Below are 21,073 nucleotides of genomic sequence, written 5' to 3' on the forward strand. Positions count from 1 at the left end.
CTTCAGCCTGCCTGAGGTGTCACTTGTTTAGGCTATGTGACATCATAACTACAGATGTGTGTTGGTTGCAGGGCTGTGGTAGAGTTTGCAAAAATCATACCCAAATCTCGTTGCTCCTACCAAAGCAAAGTGTTGACTGTTTAGGATTAGGGCTCGTCCTTTTTTGCAGAGACATTTCAGGATACTTTTTTCCCTGCAGCTCTGTTCAGAAAACTGGAGCAGTTCTTGTGGGGAATTGGAGGGAAGGGCACTGGAGGAAATTCAGTGAGCTACTATCAGTTGTCCTTGCTGCCTGGAAAAGGCATTTCCAGCCATGCTGAGTGGGTTTGGGATGAGTCAACCTCCAGTTGACTCAACACCCCTGCACCTGAGTGAGAGGCTTCCTGTGTGAGCGATAATGAGTTAGGTTGAATGTGAAGATAGACTTCTCAATTAATTTTCCCTGATGACAGGCTGATAGTTAACCAATAATATGCTGTGAATAATGGCTTTGCTGGGAACTACATGCTGTCTGGAATATCCTGCTAGATAAGAGATACGTCTTACGGAATAGTTTGAGATGTAAAAACAAGGTGATATGTAAAGGACAACAAGTTAATGGATTACTTCATAGCCACTTACTTACAACTCATGCTCCAAAAAGCAATGTAACCTCCTTAGCTGGGGCGAGTTAGAAAGGGAGCATTCAACCTTTCAACTTCTCCTGCCCAAGGAGGCTGTGGATGCCCCATCCCTGCAGGCATTCAAGGCCAGGCTGGATGTGGCTCTGGGCAGCCTGGGCTGCTGGTTGGCGACCTGCACACAGCAGGGGGTTGGAACTGGATGAGCATTGTGGTCCTTTTCAACCCAGGCCGTTCTGTGATTCTGTGATAATAGAAATGTTTGTCTCAGAAAATCTTTGCCTCATTGAGTCCTGGATAGCAGGAGATAGGCTGAAGGGAAGGTCCAGCAGGGTCAGGCTCTAGGCTTGGACTTGTGCTGTGTGACAGTTCATAGGGCAAAAAAACACAACAGTTAAACTTTTCCCTGTGGAGTTGGAGATGTTGGAGAGTTGGACTGCTGGAAATGGGAGATATCTGTCCTACAGGCCCAGTTCCCTGCGTCAGTGAGAGGTGAGCAAAAAAGCAATTGCTTGAAGCCATGTGGGCAAGGAGGAAAGGACTTCACTGGGTGTCTGCTCACTGAAAGAGCTTGGCAAAGAGGAGTTGGGTTATTTTCACTGAAAGCTTGCCCTGGTTGAACCACAGTTTCTCTTTAAATGTTTGTTGACAAACCACGGAGGCTCCAAACACACGAGCAGCTCGCTCAGGAGGCCGCTCATATGACCCATGTGCTTTGCCAGACAGGGGCATATGGCTCTGTTCCTGCCTTCCCCTCCCTCTCACCAATGCTGGATGACAGATAGCAATTTGGTGCCCTGCTTGAAACGAGTCACTGGTCCTCAGCCAGTTCCCAGCAGCATCAAAAAAGCCATCTCCACAGTTGGCAATGGGCACAGAAACGTCTTGCTCTGGCGTGCTGAAAGCAGGCCAACCCAATGCCCAAGGCTGTGGGGAAAGCTTGCCCTATCATCAGCCGAGGTGTACCGGCACAGGGAAGGATTGGGTCCAGGAGTCTTTGAAGACAGGAGCAGCTTATTTTTTCCAATGGGATTTTGGAGGAAGCCCAGCAAGAGACGTCATCCTTCTCCCTTCTCCTACCCCCATCTTCAGCTTCTCCGTCCGCTGCCTTGCCATAGCTCTTGCTCTGTTATTTTGGAGCGCTGATAAAAAAAACCTTCTGTTCCACATCACGTGCCACCATCACGCACAGGACATGGCACAGCCAGTAGAGATGAGTCACCATTCACAGGACAGCACTGGCAGGCAGCCAGCGCTGCCGGTTTTAGGTTTTGTAGATGGTGGCAGTCACCAGGGAGGTATGGCATCCTCAGAGCACTACACAAGCATTAGCTCATGCTTCTCCTAGCAGCTGCAAGCTGGGAAACCGAGGCACAGAGTGAAAGGTTTGATTAGCCTGAGGTCTTTGGGGGATCTTTATGCTACAGGGTCCTGGAGAGCAAAGTCATGCCAAACAGGTCCCGGGCTGGAAATTAAGGCCTTTTCAGGTAATTTTGTGTTGCAGACTTTCTTGGACACATAGCTGCAAATTCCTGGTTAGAGCATAGGAGACTGCACACTGCAGTGCAATTGGCTGGTAAATTATATAGAAATTCAACCCTTTGTCTTCAGGTTGCTCTACTGTGCTCTGGGGTTCGTCTCAGGCATCCAGGAAACCATGATAACTCTGGATGAGCAGGGAGCAGATATCCACTGAGATGTGCAAAGGAAACCTAGGGAAGATGCAAGGCAAGCAGTAGGCAGGGACTTGTCCGTGTTTCTGTCCCTGACATAGATGGAGCAGTTCAGGTTGGCTTAGTTGACAGCTGGCTCAAAATTGCTGAGCACTAAAGGAAAGAACGTCTTTGCTTCAGAAGCTATCACTGTTTTTATACAACCAGCTCAGGGTGACAGTCCTGAATCTGGGAGTGCAACAGATTTACTGAATCAGTGGAAATCTCCTCCTGAAATGACTTTTGTCCTAAGTGGCATTTGAGTGACCTCATTGCTCGCTAACAGAGGGAGTCCAGCAGGCAGAGCCACTCCTAAAACACCCAAAGGTGCAAACAGACATTTTCAATGGGGGAGCAGGTGCATGGTTTGACCTCAGCCTGTCTTTGGGGACGGTGATGTTCTTTATCCTCTTTGAGAGGCAGTCTCAAACTCCATCCTGTAAATACATGAACTTCTGAGAAGACAGAAAGTCCCAGGAGAGACAAACCAACCTGAGGATGACTGAACTGGTTGACACTGGCATGCCATTGGATTCTGGCCTGCTACACATTGCTCATGACATTTTCAGAGCGTGCAGAGCTTGGGAAGCACAGGAAGAAACAGATTCCTGCTGTCATTCTTTGGAACCCATTTCCCTGGTGCCTGCAACTACCTCACTGCAAGATGATACCAGCTGCACCACATCCGTTTTTGTCACTTTGTCACTCCCCCTCACAGAAACACTCTGCCAGACTCACTTTCCCTATGCCAGCCCTGCTATTCAGCCCCAGGGCTGAGATCCTCCCTCTTTTCAGGAAACCAGTCCTTTCCCTGCAATGACAGTGAGATAATTCCATCCTACACAATGTCCATAAACCATAAGGTGAGCAAGGTGTGCACTACTGACTCTTCTCAATGACTGAAAGTCTCTTCCTTTGACTAGTAAGCGTGAACCAGACTGGATTCCCTTCTTGCCCCTCACATGAGTCAGAAGCATTTCCAGGACTGAGATGAATCTGTTCCTTCAGTGGCCTGCAAATCACCTGTGCTTAGGTCTAACCACGAACCAGAGCTGCTGTGCAGGATCCATGTTTTATACTGTCGCACTGCTTGAAGTCTTGCCTTGCCAGTGCCTCAACCCCAAGGAGCTGGCTGTGGGGGCTGTATTTATAGCAGGAAGTTCATTTTCTAGAGGAACAGAAGATCGGATGATCTTGCTTCCCCAGTCTGGTGATGAATCTGTTGGGTTTCATCATGTTCCTGGCCCAAAACACATCAGAACATGAGCACAGCCACTAGATGTTGGTCGTCCACATGGTTCAATGAGCAGCACAGTCCCTGGCACATTTTTAGCACCAACCCCAACAATTCCCTGCTTGTAGCAGACATTAGCGTGGGCCAAGGACCATTCCCAGTGAGCAGCCTGGATTGGGCCACCCTGTTTCAGAGGCTGAGACAGAACCATGACCTGGATGTAGCAGTTAACAGAACGAGGCTTTGCTCAGTCACTGATCTCCAGGCACAGAGCCCCAGGTTTGAGATCTGTGCTAGGAAAAGAGATTCTTGAATTTACATTTGGAAGTGGACAGAAGCTTTCCTTCACAGGGCTGATGTGCTCCCCTGCTTTTCAGAGTATTCCAGTCCCACCTGCAAGATTTCAGTGTCCTTTCAGTTTGTCCCAAGGCAGATTTAAATTCTTCTCCGTGACGGTGGTTCTCATCCAAATTAAAAAAGAATATCAGGAAAAAAATGCTGTAGTAAATACCAAATGCACAGTGTGAAAATTCTAGAATGCTGTATGTGTTTGTGGTAAGAACTGTGTTGTTTCATGCCAGCTATCCCTATTCAGAACACAGAAATGGGTGGGAAATATTTTGTTTTAAATCAGACCATATGTTTTTTTCTCTAGTAAAGTTTCTCCCATCTCAGTGCATTCTAGCAGTGTTGTAAAGTGTTTTCTATACCAGATGTTCCTATGAGTAGGGTTCAAATGTTGTTGTGTCTTAAAAAACATCTCAGTAAAGGAAGTTTGTTTGGATCTGTGCAGGGCGTAAATCAGAAGTGACTGCTGGAATCTGTGAAGATGTTTGAATGCTCAAGAATGTCAGCAAATCTTGTTCTCTCAGTTAAAATAATCACCAAAAAGGTGGTTCTTTTTTCCTCCTGTTGCTCTAGGAAAGACTAGTCTCAACATCAGAGAGAAAAAACCTAGATCTCATCAAGCAGTGGTCACTCAACACTGAGCATATAACCAAGAGGCTACAGGAGCAGCTCTGTCATACCGGGGCATCTTCAGTCAATCAGCATCGGAGGCTGATTGTAGATCTGTGTTAATCTACCAAGCACCTGCTTGGCTCTTTACATTTACTGTAAATGAAACTTAGGTGGCTTTTCTCCCATTTTGGGTGCCCATTAAGATCTGGAGGCCTTGGGGCCTCAGCGTTGCTTGGCTGGTGGCCATACTGAGAAAAAGCAATGACAGTCTGTAGAGATGACTTCTGCACTTCTCTGCTGGCCTTGCTCCTTTCAGGTTGAGCCAGGTTTATGTTATAGACCCATTATAGACCCTACAGAGATGGATTTTAATATGCATGCATAGATGTAGATACGGTCCTTGCTGAGGTGTTTCCAAGGCATTGTGATGGAACATTTCAACTGAAATCCCTTGGGGTCTCTTAAGATGCCCTGAATCCTCTTGTCTGTGGTTGTTCAGTTTGGGGATTCAGGTATTTGTTGATTTGACTACTGTGTGTGTGTGTGTGGTTTTTTTTAGTGTTATCCTAAGATAGCAGTTAAGACATTCAAATTAACAGGAATTTAACTGGAGTCTTCATAATGACAGGGATGACTGCGTGGAGGGTAAGAGAAAAGTGGCATTTCATACAGTCTTTGAGAAAAACAGAAGTATGTTGGAGTTCTTGTGCTCTTTTTACAAACTGCCTCAACTGTGCCTAGGAAATCCTGTCTCCTGCTCACTAAGCTCATTACCACTGCAGAATTAGCCCAAGTAATTCAGACCTGCATAAACGTAGACCAGGCTTAGACTGGGTATTTATTTATTCCTATATGGGTGACATTAGAAGCAAGAGATGCATGTAGCTAATGGTTCTGAGAGTTTCTGTGAACCTTGAAGCAGACCTGCCCATATGAGACTCAGCATGCCCTTCAAAGGGAGAATGCCCTTACAGTGAGATACTGGAGAGGTATTGGCATTTGGGTAGGAGAGCCTGAGTCTCCAGTGCTAAGGGATGGGTTTCCAGGCTATGTTATCCCCAGCTTGAGGGATAACAGCAGCCATCCCTGTTGGAAACGACTCAAAGCTAGTGAGATCCTAACAGCATCATCAAAATGAGCTTATTGAAGTTCCTGGTTTATTGGCCAAACATCACAAAGGAAAGGCTTGTGTTGTGTTAACAGCCTGAAAATTGCATTCACTAAAGAGGGACTGTTTGCTTTTTGTTTGAGAGGCACAGTGAATTCTTTATATTTGTTTAACATTTGGATGGAACATTCCACTTAACACTTAAATGGAAGATGCATTTCCAATTAAGTAGCTTCTTGCTATAAATAGTGTTATACTAAATAAAAACTCATCAAAAGAGACCTCAAAGGACAGATTGGTCTCGTTGTATGTCCTCCTCTCTCCTTCGCTCCATGATTCCCTACATCTCTGGAGGTATCTTTGCTCATCAGCAGGGTGTTGGAGCACTGTTTCCTTGCTTGTCCTTCAGTGGTAGAGAATCTTAATGTTGCATCACCTGCATTTCCCCACGTTCTGTTGGTTCTGACAACTTCTGCTCTTCTGCTGACTTCTGTGGAAGCCAGCAGCTGTGCTGCCCAACTTGGAGCGAGGAACAGGTTTCCCCAATCCTCCTTTCTACTCTCCTCACCCTTCTGGAGCTCAGGGCTCTCCTCTGAGCTCTGGTGGGGATTTGGTAGATGCCAAACCACTGCTATCAGGGTGCTTTTTGTCTCTCTCCCTTCTACTTGCTTTGTCATTTCAGTTTGATCATCCACACTCCAGGGAGAGTCATTGGAACGTCAGAGAGGCATCTCATCCAGAGGGCATCTCATCCCTTGCCTTTGACAGCTCTCCTAGGGTGAGATAAGCACTGAGGCACATGATGCAAGGAAGATCTTCATTAAGAATGTTGTAAAACTGGGGGAAGGCTTGCCAGTCGTTACATGAAAGGTGATTGATAGCCAACATTTCCAACAGGAGATTTGTCACTTCGCTGAGGGTATTCAAGGATATTCCGAAACAGAGAGCAGATTATCCCATTTCTGCTTGGCCTAGGGTGCTTGTGCCTCCTGCAGAAGGATCAGTGTCTGGCTTGCATCCATGAGAAGATACAAGACTGGATGGCCTCAGGGCCTGAGCCAGTTTGGCAGTTCCTGTGTTCACAGAGGACATGAATAGGAGGAGACGTGACAGAGGCAGCCGAGATAACGAGAGCACAGATCAGACGAATGTGGCTGGTCACCTCTTCTGGCAGTACAGAAAAAAGGGGCATTTGGGAGAGCTGAAAGGCAGCAGGATGAAAGGGGAGAAAAGCAAACCTTTCCGAAACACAGTGAACCTGGGGAGCTCTGTTACTCAAGGCAGTGTAAAGCCAAAGACTTGGGGGGAAGCTAAAAAGGATCCAACATTTCTGGGGTCAGTGAGGACATCTGCAGACATCCTAATTATGTGGAAGGAGCAGGCTTTAGGAAGCGTTCACATTTCAGGCCATGAGCCAGCTTTTAACTGCTTGGGGTTGGAGGGCAGCTCTCTGTGTGTGCAAGCTATTCTGCACCCCCTCTCCTATCTCAATACAAGGCTGAGGAATGTGGATGTTTATTTGGTCTAATATGGAAGAGCTTCCTTGTGCTATCTTGGTCACGGATGGTCCTGAGCAGAAGTTCAAAGCGAGCTTCGTTGTGTCAGAAAGTCCCAGTGGGATTCAGTGGTAGAAGACCAGATGTTGTCCAGATCTACTTGAAGCTTGGTTCTGGAACTGAGTTACTTGTCTTTACTCCCTACCTTTCGCAGTCTCCAGCATTTTTCTTATGGATTGGTACATCTCTCCTGTGGGAGTTAGAACAGGTCTGTGAGCATTCCTTGGGGGAAGGTCTCATAAGAGGTCTCTAGCAAGAGAGCAGATGCTGAGGATTTGAAACTCAACTCTTGCCCAAACTGCAATGAAACCAAAATGTGTGTCGTGAGAACCAGGCAAAAGACAGAATATCAGAGCAGCCAGTGAAAAACTCAGTGATCAAGTCACATATCTTCCTAATGTCAGGCTCTGGTTTTCCATCACTGGTCACTCCAGCTCTGAGTGGAGTACAGACGTAAGCTGGCAATCCAATGTGCAAAGGCAGAACGCAGTATAGAGTCAAAGTCAGATTGCCATGACAGATGGGCACCAGTCCCCATCTTAGGAAATGTTTCAGTAAATCCCTTTTACCCAAACGTCCTCTGGATCCCTCAGCTCTTTTGGAATGGGATCCGTTCCCCCTTGCTATGCAACCAAATTCGTCTTAGACAGCTTAACCTTCATTTTAAACTGTCCAAATGCAGTTGACACCCTTTTTAGTCACCGGATGGAGAAAGACCCCCCAAATTGGGGGGTTCATTTATTTTCCCATGTCTGAGATGGGTGAAGTGAGTCAACCTGATGGGAGGTCTGGTTTTGAGCCAAAATCATCCTTTCCATTTAAAGCAGACAGAGGAATTGAGAAGTTTCTGCCTCCAAAGTTACGTGCAGCTCAACTTTTGGACTTGGTTTCAACTGCAGAGTTATTTTCAGAGTATTCAAGGGCTATAGAAATAGGTGGTACACAGAGTGAGTATTCCGTTCCTGGGTCAGACTCATGAATGATGCTAGTGTTCATCTACTGGAATGGACTGGGGACACAATGGGGAAAGGAGGTGAACTGAAATTCTATGGAGAAAATGAATGGCAAAAACAGTCTATGCAGCCCCTGATTAATTTCTTTAATGGTAAAGATTCATATTCTTCCATTTTGAAAGTGAAAGACAAAGGGGAAGAATGAAAGAAAGAAGATAAAAGTTATTCCTTCCTCTAAAAGGAAATTAAAAGAAGAAAGATCAAGCATCAGACTCTACAGGAACAGATGGAAATTAGATCCGGAGTCTGATTCTGATCCCTTTTGCCCTGATGCAAATAAATAACAATAATGGGTTAAAAAGAAGGGGAGAAGAACTCTCAGGCAGTGTTGTTACACAAGCAGGATCTGGCTCCATCTCTTTTGTATAGGAACGCGCTCGCCCTCTGTGTGCATCAGAATGAAGGCTGTTCCTAGATTCATGCTGAGCTTCAGTTAGGAACGTGCCACCCAAAGGGGAAAACACAATAAGAGGGTTCACTGCACAGGGCACGAGCAGCCAGAGAGTGATGGGGAGGACCCGAGATGTAGCACGCTGTGTTAAGCAGGTGCTGCCTCCATGCAGAGCTTGATGGAAGGGTTCGTGTCATGCTGAGCACTTGCTGTCCAGCCCACCAGAAAGAAACGTTGGTATCTTCCTGGTTTTGTAAGAGAATCTGCAGGAGAATTAATGTCAAAGAGGAAATAGAGAACCATTTAGGCATCATTTTCAGCTTTAAAGGGACAGGCGCCACAGTAAGCAAGTAGGCAGTATGCTGTACAAACTGCATTCAGATTTCCCACAGCAGATAACCTGCAGCAGAAGATGCTTTTTGTGAAAAACCTCTCTCTTCTGTAAAACAGAATCATAGAGTCATAGAATCACCAAGGCTGGAGAAGATCTCCAAGTTCATCCACTCCAACCATCCACCTACCACCAAGATTTCCCACTCCACCATGTCCCTCAGTGCAACATCTAATAGTAGCAGTATGAGCAATTCATTTTAAATATCATTTTTTGTGTGTGATTTGTCTGCAGCTGTTATTAGACAAGCTGTAAGGCCACATGCAATTGTATAGCACTAACAAACCAGATAGCCTGAGATGTCTTTCCACGCACTGCTTTTGTTCCTAAATATTGGAGGGCTTTAAGAACAGCGATGGCCAATTAAAGAGGAGCCTTTTGTTTGAGTCTCACTTGTCAATGGGCATTTTTCAGAGAACTTCATTACATTTCTGAGGTGACCTTTTCTTTCTCTGGGCCATCAGCAGGAAACAGAGGAAACAGCCAAAATTCAGCCTGCCCCCATGAACTTCCATCAGGCTCCAGGACCCTTCTTTTACAGGGGTCTTTTTCTCCTGTCTTCCTACATCTTGCCCTTTATTTAGACCCTTCCACATCTTTGGAGCCTTCTTTTGGATGCTCTTTAATAGTTTTACACCTTTATTCTGTTTTGGCACCCAAAACTGTCCATAGTACTCAAGGTGAGATGCAGTACTTAAGGTAAGCCTGTGATTATTTGAGAAGCCCTGAGTACCTGCATCAGTCCAACTTCCAGCTCTAAAATGTTATCTTCTGTATGCAAGCTTCTCCTATCTTCTAGCTCCATTGGGAGGTCTTGAATAGCCTAGAGTATCTCAAATGGTATATGAATCATATCTCAAATGTTTGCACTTAGCCCTCATTCTCCACTGAGTACAGTAAGAGGCATTCCTCAGCCACAGATGCCTCAAGGTGGTCTCTACCAAGGTGGTACCTCTACCAAGATCTTGGTATTTCATCTGTCAAATGAGGACACTGTAAGCTTTACCTCGCTGTGCTGAACATAAGGTAGATGTCTCACTGTAGGGACTTTGGGGCACATTACTAAAGGGATCTGGGGGACTAATTCTTGTGATGTGTCATTCAAGGCACATGGGCTTGACTCCTCAGTAGAGCTGACTGTAGCCTGTGAGTCACCCACTGCTGCCTAGTGGGTGATAACAGGAGTTCAAGGGCTGTTGTATAGCCTGGTACAGAGAGGTTTGAGATGACACCAGCCTATATCACCCTGGTCTGTTATAGGCAGGTGGCACAGACCTTACAGGTCTGTGAGGCTTCCAGTCCCATGATAGGTGATGTCCTGCTGGCTTAAGAGGGCCCACATAGGCTCAGCAAAGTACTCCCAAGACTAAGCATAGAGAGGGAGGAGTGGGAGTGGGTTTTTTGAAGTGACTTCAGTTTCAAACCAACCCCAGCCTGGATTTGATAGACAAACCTTGGAAGGGAGTTGAAACCCACTCATGCACCTCATGAAGGTGCGTCAGTCACCATGTGCAAATTAATTAATTAAAGTAAAAATAAGAAAATACTTCCCATGTGATCCAGCTTGCCAGAACTTTTTGTTAAGTGGAGACTTCTCCAGAAGTCTGTTCAGAAATAAGGCCTGGGAGAAGTGAAATAGAAAAGAAAAGGTCATCCCAGAGTTTGCATCCCAGAATATCCTATTGTATGAAGAGGTCACAGGCTGGAATTAACAGGGAAATATGGGAATGAGAAACTCATGGCCAAGATGGCAAAAATCAAAGCATGCTTTGTCATTTAGGCTTGGATAAAATAGCCAGGGAATGATTTCTGTGGCACCCCAGTGCTGGAGAAACCTTCATATTGCTCCATGGTTCTGTTTGATGTCTGCCTACTGATTGCATCCCAATGACACCCAGCTCAAAGCTGCATTCAGCACAGAGCTGTGAATTTTTTAAACAGTGGCAAGAGTCTGTCAAACTGTCTAGAGAAACTTCATTCCCCTCCTCGGATCAGAGCACAAATGAGGATGCAGCACGTATTTTGGTAAGGGTAGGACTCATCTTGCCTGTCCGCCAGTGTTTACAAGTCCACACACTCCCCTGTCAAGGATGGAGACAGACACTTTGGGAGCATGAGTCAACCCCCCCTGTCCCACACGTGGATCTTAGGACAGGGTGAATCATTTTCTGGGGGTGTCTGCCTCTTAAGGAGACGTTCAGATGACTGTCAGCAGGCCTGGTACCATGCAATGCGAGTGACTCAACACCCATACTCACAGCCAGCTCTATGCAATTTACAGGAAAGGCTGTGATTAGTGTAGGTTTATGCACAGAAAACGTTACAGTGGGAAAAGCTTTTATGTGTATGCTGGGTTTTTGTTTCTGATGCATTTTATTCCTCTCTCCCTACTAGAATAAATGATCTCAACTGAAACATTTTTAAGCCAGCGTGACACATCTGCCTCTTGTGGGCTGGCACTGCTTGAGTTTCATTGTTCAGGTACACCTAATGCTGTACATGTTTCTAGTATTGCAGCACTCACATAAGCCAACGCCTGACTTTTATTTCTATTAATCATGGAAAGTTTTTAAACTGAATGGCTAGAAGAGATTGCAGCAAGTGATACTTACACACAGCGTGGCAATCACCTAAAAATGCTGTGACATTTCCCAGGCTTCCAAAACTGTTTATCATGTCCATCAAAAATATAATGCACCTTAGAAAAATCATGCAGGCTGAAAATAAATCTGACGTACAACTATTTGGGGCTTAGGCTGTTCACTTTCAGAAGTTTCCATACTTTCCCAAGTCCTGTATACAGACCTTGTTGAGGTCACTCTGGAATGATGTCTGAAAAAGCACAGGTCTTTCTGCTGTCCCTATGGGAGACTTGCAGGCAGAGAGAGAAGGGAGACGTAAGGTGGATTTGAAGGTATAGATGATGCTTCCAGAGGAATTTTTGGCAGAGCCTCGGTCAAACAATTGCTACCCAGTTATTTGGCTTCTCGATCATGTATCTTAGTCCATCACCAGTTGCCTCACCTGCAGGGCTGTTGAAGTCTAGAGATCTGCAACAGAGGCAAAGGAGCGATATGCCAGTGGCCTTTATTTGTTTTCAGGAATCTGTCTCTTAATTTTTATGATGATGATTTGCTCAGTGATTTGTTCAATTTACCATTGTGATGATCAATGGTATTGTATTCTCAAAAGATTATCACAGTCCTGGAGTGTCATGGAGTGCTATCTTATCCACTGAAGCAAATGAATAAGCTTAAGTGCTGGCTGTAATGAGGAAGAAGACCGAGACTCTTTGGAATACTGTGGGATGCCTGCCCCATGCCAGAGTGCAGGGGGCACAAGCTGGTAGCTGAGGTTGACCCCAGTGCAGGCAATAACCTCACTGGTGGGAGTGGTCCAGTAGGGTCCAAGAGCACTAGGCAGAGCTGAATGGTTCACTAGATGTCCCAGATAGAGCAAGGAGATGAAAGAGATCCAAGGTTCTTCAAGTGGGCCTCACCAAGACAAAAAAGGAAACAGGGCTGGAGGCATGACTGTAGGGTTGGTCCCGTGTCTGTTCTGGAGTCGGTGATGGAGGCGTGCTACCTTCAGTGCAGGTCTTCAGTCTGTCCTGGAAATAGGATTTCCAGGACTCCAGGATTGCTGGAGCAGTCAGGTTCTGTGTTTTGGGACCATCTGATGGGTACTGATGGCATCTGTATAATCATCTGCATGTGACCACCAGTGATGAAAGCGATCACCTGCCTATTTCTCCCATTGGTGGATGCAAACAGAGGTTCCCGATGAAGGCAGGATCACTTACAAGTTAACGTGAATGCAGCCTGTAGGAAAGTATTTTAGATTAAAAAGGATGTGAAAAAATCATAGTTGTTCTGCTCTTCCAAGAATGTGCTCCAAGATGGATCTCTTTTTGCAGAAAGTAAACTTCATCCTTGGGCTGCAACCTTTAGATGGGATCTGAGTTTCAGATTCTCAGATGTGGATGTAATCATGATGAGGACTGAGGCTGTTTTTGGTAGGAAGGGCAGAGCTGGGGTGGGGTGGCAGAGCCCACTGCTTGTGAATACAGGCATCGGAAAACACATGAATGTAGCATCGATTGCAATTCCCACACTGATATTTCTGTATTTCTCTCCTCCAGACTGTAAGGACAACCTGGCGTGAGTTGAACCTTTGGGCTACCGAGCCTGCCCCAGATGCAATAATTTAGTGAGCAGATGATGTTTTCAACCAATCCTCCTGTCTAACTCAGTGGATCTGTGTGTCTTCCGGCAGGTGTGTCCTCTGTGGCCTCCCTGATGTCCCTGGCTTGGGTGCTAGCCTCCTATCACAAGCTTCTTCGGGACTCTAGGGACGACAAGAAGAGTATGAGCTACAGAGGGGCCCTCATCCATCTCTTCTGGCGCCTCTTCACCATCTCATCCCGAGTTATTTCTTTTGCTCTCTTTGCTTCCATCTTCCAGCTCTACTTTGGGATCTTTGTAGTGGTCCATTGGTGTGCCATGGCTTTCTGGATCATCCATGGTGGGACAGATTTCTGCATGTCTAAGTGGGAGGAGATCCTCTTCAACATGGTGGTAGGGATTGTGTACATTTTCTGCTGGTTTAATGTCAAGGAAGGGCGGACTCGATACAGAATGTTTGCGTATTACACGGTAGTCCTGACGGAGAACGCTGCCTTGACGCTCCTTTGGTATTTTTACAGAGATCCTGACACCACTGACTCATATGCCGTGCCAGCACTGTGTTGTGTCTTTCTTAGCTTTGCTGCTGGGATAGCTTTGATGCTGTTATATTATGGTGTGCTGCATCCCATGGGGCCAAGAGCTAAGATCTTTGCCAGCTCCTGTTGCGCCGAGCTGCTCTGGGGCATTCCTTTGCCCCCCGATGTTGAGCCCATGGCACCCCAAACCCCTGGGTACCGGGGGGCCCAGGCTACGCCCACCAGAGCGGTCACGGAGCAACAGGAGGAACTCACAGCTGACACTTGCTTGCCCGTTTTCCAGGTGAGAGCAATGGTACCATCTACTCCATCTGGGCGACCCTACCCCCCCGAGGGGCCTCTCATTAAGATTGACATCCCAAGAAAGAGATATCCTGCATGGGATGCTCATTTTGTAGACAGGAGGTTAAGAAGAACTATCAACATCCTCCAGTATGTCACCCCCACAGCTGTAGGTATTAGGTATAGAGATGGACCTCTCTTATATGAGTTGCTACAATATGAATCTTCACTTTAAAGCTCCTTAAAGCAAAAGTAAAAGAGGGGACCTTATTTTTGTTTACGGTAAACACAGATCATGAAACAAACACAAACCTTCAGATAAGCTTTCTTTCTGGTTGCTGTATGTATAAAAAAAAAAAAAGAAAAAGATATTCTCTATGTTTTGTAAGTAAAAACAAAAAGAAAAACTTTTCTTTTGTTTTTTACACACAAGAAACAGTATTTCAACTTCCACACCTAGGATTCACAGGTGGAGAAGGAGGCATCTCCACATCAGTTTTATACCGTACACCAAGTGTAGAACATTACTTATGGGATTGGTGCTGATTGAAAAATAAAAAAACAAACAAACAAACCTACAACTGCCTTATGCCCTTAGGTGCTGAGTTTCATTAAGTACTGTCACCTTTCTCATGCAAAACTCTTTGATGATTATATGCCAGGAAAATAATGATAATAATGATAAAAGAATACATGATTGAAATACAAACCTTAAAATTAATAAGGAAAAAAAAAAAAGAGGAAAAAAAAAAAAGAAAAAAATTAACAGAGACTGAGAGAAATGTCCGAAAATATCTCATTGCTCTCATTGGATTTAACTTAAGAAAACAAAACAAAACAAAACAAAGAAAGCAAGGCCAAGACACCCCGATGGAGATTGTTTTTTTTCCTAAAGGCTAAAAGACAACATCAGGTCTGCAGCTCCGGTTGGTGGCACATTTGTGACGCTGTTTGGCCAAGCCCGCTCACCTTGCCCGAGCCGTGTTGTAAATGTGGCCCTGCTGGGGAGCCATGTTCCTCCTGCAGGTGGCCCAATGCGCCGTGGTCAGTTTGCAGAGGGGGAACGTGGCAACGCACAGCTGATCTTGTCTTGAGCAGCTGCACGTGCTGATGCCCACTGGCTTCAGTGGAATCAATAACCACCACCTGAGCCCAGAATGAGGCTGGCCATGTTGATCTCTGGAAAATAAAACAAGAGATCTCCAATTGTGAAATTTTATACCAAAAAAACGCTCTACTAAAGTATACCTACGCATCTCTAATAATTTCAGTAATAATAAAACTCAGCATAGTAGCAAAAAGCGAGTCAATTTAAAGGCACAATACTTGATCAGTGACTGGCAAAATAATTTGACCTACTGTATCATTTTAAGGCTGTGAAAGGCATACGTGTATTATTTGTAATCTCGTGTTAAGACCTGTCACGTCTCATTCAGTGCGAGCCTTAAAGTGATTGTAAAGCATCCTTTGTTTCATTTGGGGCTTTTGGGGGTTTTGATTTTTTTTTTTCCTTCTGTTTTTTGGTTTTTTTTTTTGTGTGTGTGTGTGTGTTTTTGTTTTATTTTTAAGGAAAACAAAAATCTGAAAATCGGGATAAGCAAAGGAACGAGCAAACAACAACAACACAAACAAACAACGACAGGAAAACAAAACAAACAAAAAAGACAACAAACTTCTTCAAACGGTAATAACCTGTAAACTGACTCAACGTCTCTTGAGATGATTTTGGTGCTTTGTATTTTTGTTGATGTTGTTGTGATTTAGCTGAGATTTCTTCGACTCGGTACATGTGGGGAACTGCTGATAAAACTGTCTCGTGTCACCCTCGACTGTAAGTACGTGGCAAGAAACAACACCGCAGGAAGCGTAGAGGGAGCATCGTGGTGTAGCTTAGCCTTCCCACCGCAAGGAGATTCTGCCGCCTCCGATCACGGCCAAGGGTCGCGTGGTTGTCCTGACATTTCCCGCTAACCCGCCCGCTGTCAGACCATTCGCATCTCTCGCCTTCTGTTTCCGTGCTGGAATCTCTGTTTCGAGTTCAATCACAGGGTCGCGTCCACCCACCGCCCTTTTCCTTTTGGAGGGTGTTACTCTTTTAAAGGAGTATTCCCGTTTCAGGGCATCTTTTCAATCCCACCGCCCCTCTGCTTGGGAGGGGAGAAGCAACAACGACAAAAACGGTATTTTTACGTGAATACTGTAGTGTTTTCTCTGTGTGCGTTTGCAGTTTTTTATTCCAGAAATACTGTAACTGTCTAGGGTGCAAAACTCCCATGCTGGCCTCTTCTGTAGAGAAAATCAGCACGGGGGGATATTTTTTAATTACAATTATGATTATTATTATTTTCTTTTATTTGAAGAATCAGTTTTGTTTTCTTTTGTTTTAATTATGATAGCATTTGAAGAAACTAGTACAAATTTTATATAACAGTTTAAAGAAGCTGAACGCTTTCTTCGCCTGAATATACCTGACGAGAAACATTTTTTTCAATCAGTGATCCTTTGCAGTATTCTGAGAAGGAAGAAAAAAGAAAAAGAAAAAAAAGACACGTTTTTCTTTTTTTTTTTTTCAGTTGTGCCATTTTCTTTTGTAAAGAAACTTTTAACTCGTGTCCGCCCCTCTTAAGGAGGGCAGGACTCATTTGCGCCAAACTAGAGACACACGGCAAAGTTTGTACAAAGCCAAATTGTCACTGGTACTGTAACTCCCAGTCAAACTCCCATTTCAGGCAAACGTTTCTGGGCTCTGATTAGAACTGACGCGATGGCCACATTTTCATGCAGAGGGAGGTGTTTTGTCTTGTCATCCACTGCCCAAATTCCTGATCCCTTGTTTATCGTGCTCATACACATGTCTATCTACCCTTATGTACATCTGTGGAAAGCTTCCATTTGCTTTCTCCATTGCCCATATCCTATAGTCAGTCCCCTCTCGAGCATCCTACTAACGCATCACCCTGTTCCTTCCCTAATCCGTTTGTTGTCTCCATCAAAAGAGGTAATTTGTGAAGTGAACCTGCCGTCCTCTGAGCAATTTTGCACTGCTGTCATTAAAAGACACAAGTGCTAAACCCCTGACAATGACCTTGAGTTTCCCCTCCCGAGACTTCACTTCTTTTCCTGCAAGGACTCGCCCTTAATACCAGTGTAGATACACTCTAATCTGCTTCTCCAAGCCTCACACCCTGCTTAAAGACTCTCTTTAGTCCTTCCACAAAGAGCTCTCATCTACACATCCAACTTTTCATCGGCACAAGCATGAGAAAGGAATGGATGGGGAACAACCTCCACTCTTCCTCATGGACACATCCTCCAGGAGACAGCACCCTCGTTTCCAAAAGCACCAAGAGAAGGTTGCCCTCCAAGCATGTCAAACTTCAGGTCTGATTTGGAGAGGTGAACACATCTGACGGAACATCTGGACCCTGCCACCTCGCACCAAGACAGTGAGATGAGCCAGTGTGCCACGGTACGCTCACTGGGAGTCAAAGAGGAGACCCTTTGGTGCTGCCTGACCTCGGGAGCACCTGCAGCCTGCCTTCCCTCAGGAACGAGACCCTCACTCCAGACCACCACACCGACAGCCGTCCTCTCTGTCTCACTGCAAGAGCGGAGGGGCAAACCACTCCAGAAGTGACCTTACTTCTCAATACAGTGCTAACTTCTCACAACCAAACCAGCTTGACTTAAGGGCTTGACTCATTCCTGCTCCAAAGTCCTCCTTCTTCGGGTCTCGTCGTATGGATAACAACAAAAGCAGGTGCTTCCGCTGCGTGTTAAGACTGTTACATTATCCTTAGACACATAAACTGTCTGCCTCTGCTTTGAGTCCTTGCTTTGAGTGATATCCACTGGCATTTTGATTTAGCAAAAGATTTCCAGCGAGAGCCCATCCCCAACCTGAAGAACTATTTCTCTTTGAAAGACTTCATTGCAGCCTTAAAGTGCTCTCCCACCGCACCCAACGGACAGTTTGGGGTGGTGACCATCTCCTCTAGGGACTGTCTGTAATCATGTTGCCAAACAGCACCTTTTGCCAAGCATGGAGAGCAAAACTGCCCCCATCTTTTTGTTCATCGTAATCCCAAAACTGAGAATCTTGTCCTCACCTTTTTTCTTTTTTTTTTTTTTTTTCCCCCCCAGATCCCTTTGGTTTTTGGAGTGCACCCTGACAGGATGCTTTGGTTTCATTTGTTTTTTAACTCCCCGGTAGGTCAGTTATGCCATGTCCCAGCTTCTTGCCAGAAGATACTGCTTGAGGAGTTTTTTGAACTGGAGAAGTCTGAGCCTGTAATTATTCACACCACAAGTTGCATGGACAACTTCTCTGCCACGTCTGTGCTGCTGAATTCACCCTGGGACCATAGAAATGAGCCTTCCACACCATGCCAGGACAAAGCCAGGGCTTCACCATCCCCACTGTTGAATTGTTCAGCCCCTCTTTGGCATGGTTTTCATTCACTCCAGCAAGCCTAGACTTGGGCACAGCTTGCACAGGCATTGATACTGGCCAAAGACCATCCCCAGTTGGCAGTGTGGATGTGACTATGCTGTATTGAGATGAAATGGATCCTGGCAGTGCTTATTCTGCTAATAAAGTTGTATCTGTATGCTGCACAGCAGGACTTGGGATTTTGTGGAGTACATCAGCTCCGGCCTGGCGTACTTCTGTTGTCTGCCCAGTTCGACGGACAAAATATTTCTTGGTTGCTTCTTTTTGCTGAGCTTACTTTGCAAGCAGTATCACTTACATTGAGCTGATGTCAGTGCATCCACCTCCTCATCCATGTCAGATGTCTGGCATGCTCGGTGTGGCAGTGTCACACATCTGCAGGCAGTTGATTTGGAGACTTGAGTGATTCAGACCAGACCAAGTCAGCAATGGGCATACAGGAGTTACAAGATGAAGAGACCGTGCCCTCGTGATGCTGTGCCACATACACAAGGTGTTTCTTATCCAAACTGCATCTGATCTGGACTGCAGAAGAGGAGTCGGTGTTCTGTAATTGCCAAGTGGAAAGTGCAAGCGAGCCACAGATTTCAAGAGTAAATGTGTATTTTGCAGTGTGTTGGATGGGAGCTGATTGTCCACTTCATCCTGTCCATCTCTGCACCTGCCAAAAACTCAGTAGCCATTTGCCTGTATTTTCATTTAGAGCTGACTAGATTCAATGGGACAGAATGAATCTCAAGCTTTAGTCAGCGTTCTGCTAAAACCCATCTGGTGGTGCTGATAGGAAGGTGTTGCTGTTGACTTTCAGAGAGCAGCAGTCCCTTGCTCTTCAGATGTATTTTCCCATACACAAGATTCACTTCACAATGTATCCCTGCTCCTCATCCCTGCACAGAATTGCATGAACTGAGTCACCCACACCACCCCAACATCACCAAACCGCCTGAAGAAAATGTGGTCTGAGGTCCACCCAGCATGATTTCATTGAAGCTCAGAGGTGCTTTGAAAAGGAAAACTTATTACTGTGCTTTTGCAAAACCTTTTAGTGCCTGCTTGCTGGGCAGCTTGGGCATGAGACCATTTGGAAGCTGCCAGAGTCAGTAGAAAATTGTAGGGACAGGCTTTTCTAGGATCTTCTGTTACTGGGTTAGCTTTCCTCTGGATTCTGTTCAGCTCCAATGTGGTCGTGCAAAGTAAAACAAACAACAAAACCCACACAAAATAAGGTCTATGCCAATCCCCACAGAAGCCAAGGCTAGCTGGTAGGGACGATGTGAACTCAGTTGCTCACCCTTTGCTTGCTGCAGCTTGCGTGCTGTTATTTTGGCAGTTCTCTGCAGCCCTGGGCTTTGGGGACAGTCGATGCCCGGGGCTGTGATTGCTGTTTTCATTTTTCCTTGGAGCTCAGGTGTATTCTGGTGCAGAGAATCTCAGCCTGGTTTGAATGGGAAGATTGGAGGCTATCCCAAATAGACGTGGGCAAACCTTTCACTGTGTGCAGAGTGCATTTCCAGACCTTTGGGTACCGCTTATTTCTCCATGAGCGTGTTCAGAATCGCTTCATTGTGTTTGAACCTGGAAATAGCAGTGTGGTGGCTCTTTTCTGCTGTGGTGTGATGTGGGAAAAGGGAGGACCCTTCTTTCTGAGCTGGAGATTGCCTGTGTTCAACCCTTGTTCCTTACTTGAAGCTCAGGCTGTAGGATAATGAGAAAGATGAAGAAGTGTGGTGAAAGATAGCTGCATATGTCCCACTGGCTCTTCACTACCAAGGAGGGAGGCAGTCAGTGACAATTCAATCTGCAAAATCTGAACTTGCCAGTCTAGTTGCTGGAGGCCCTGCCCACGGCCGTGGGGTTGGAACTCGGTGATCTTCTTATGGTCCCCTCCAACCTAAGCTGTTCTGTGGTTCCATGAAAACAATCTGGACTTCAGTATAAATTTGGATGCACACACTACCCAATAGGAATGAGCGATGTTGATAAAATAATGCGGTCTGCTCTTTCCTGTTGTATATTTTAAAAGGAACAAACAAAAGTCCCCAAGCCACAACAACAAGAAAGCATTGCAAGCAGACAGAAATAATTCGAGTGCACGGACTTCCCTCTCTCCCTCTTTGGGACATGTGCAGCAAGGGAACTCTTGGGAAATCTGTTACGTGCGGAGTTACTCGTATTTGGATTTGTGAACAGCTGTGTTGGTCAGATGGTTTTTCCAGCAAGCATAGCAAGGGACCATGGTGCAAAGCTCATTGCAGGTTTCAGGGTGATGGGACTCCTGGGTTTCAGCCCCAGGACTGCCGCGACGTCGCTGTGTAACCTTGGGCAAGTGATTTAACCTTTCTGTGCCTACAGTTTACCCATCTGTATACATGGGTATAATAATATTTACCTACCTCACAGGGGTGTTGTGAGGCTTAAGCAAATGCATGCGGGAGGTGCTGGAATCGCGCCGTAACGTTGTCGTTCTCCTGGGTTTGTGCTGTTATCAGGAAGGAGCAGTGAAGGGGTTGGTTACACCACGTGGAAGGAGATCCTGCCGGTCCATGTGCGTGTCAAGAAATTGATCTTAAGTCTTTTCTCTCCCCAAAAGCAAGAAATGGAAAAAAATGGTTGTGTGCCAACTCAGTAGC

At 45.7% G+C, this 21,073-nt stretch overlaps 1 protein-coding gene across 1 annotated transcript in view; it reads left to right on the forward strand.

Moving 5' to 3' along the window:
• XKR6 (XK related 6) overlaps positions 1-14,225 on the forward strand; it is a 142,784-nt gene extending 128,559 nt beyond the window's left edge. Inside the window, exon 3 of the mRNA XM_042883465.1 lies at positions 13,261-14,225. Coding sequence (XP_042739399.1) covers positions 13,261-14,225 — 965 coding nt within the window. The remainder of the gene's footprint in view (positions 1-13,260) is intronic.
• Positions 14,226-21,073: the final 6,848 nt, after the last annotated feature.

This window comes from Lagopus leucura, unplaced genomic scaffold, assembly GCF_019238085.1.
Source record: "Lagopus leucura isolate 7727_CA_CO unplaced genomic scaffold, USGS_WTPT01 Super-Scaffold_100038, whole genome shotgun sequence".
NCBI lineage: Eukaryota > Metazoa > Chordata > Aves > Galliformes > Phasianidae > Lagopus > Lagopus leucura.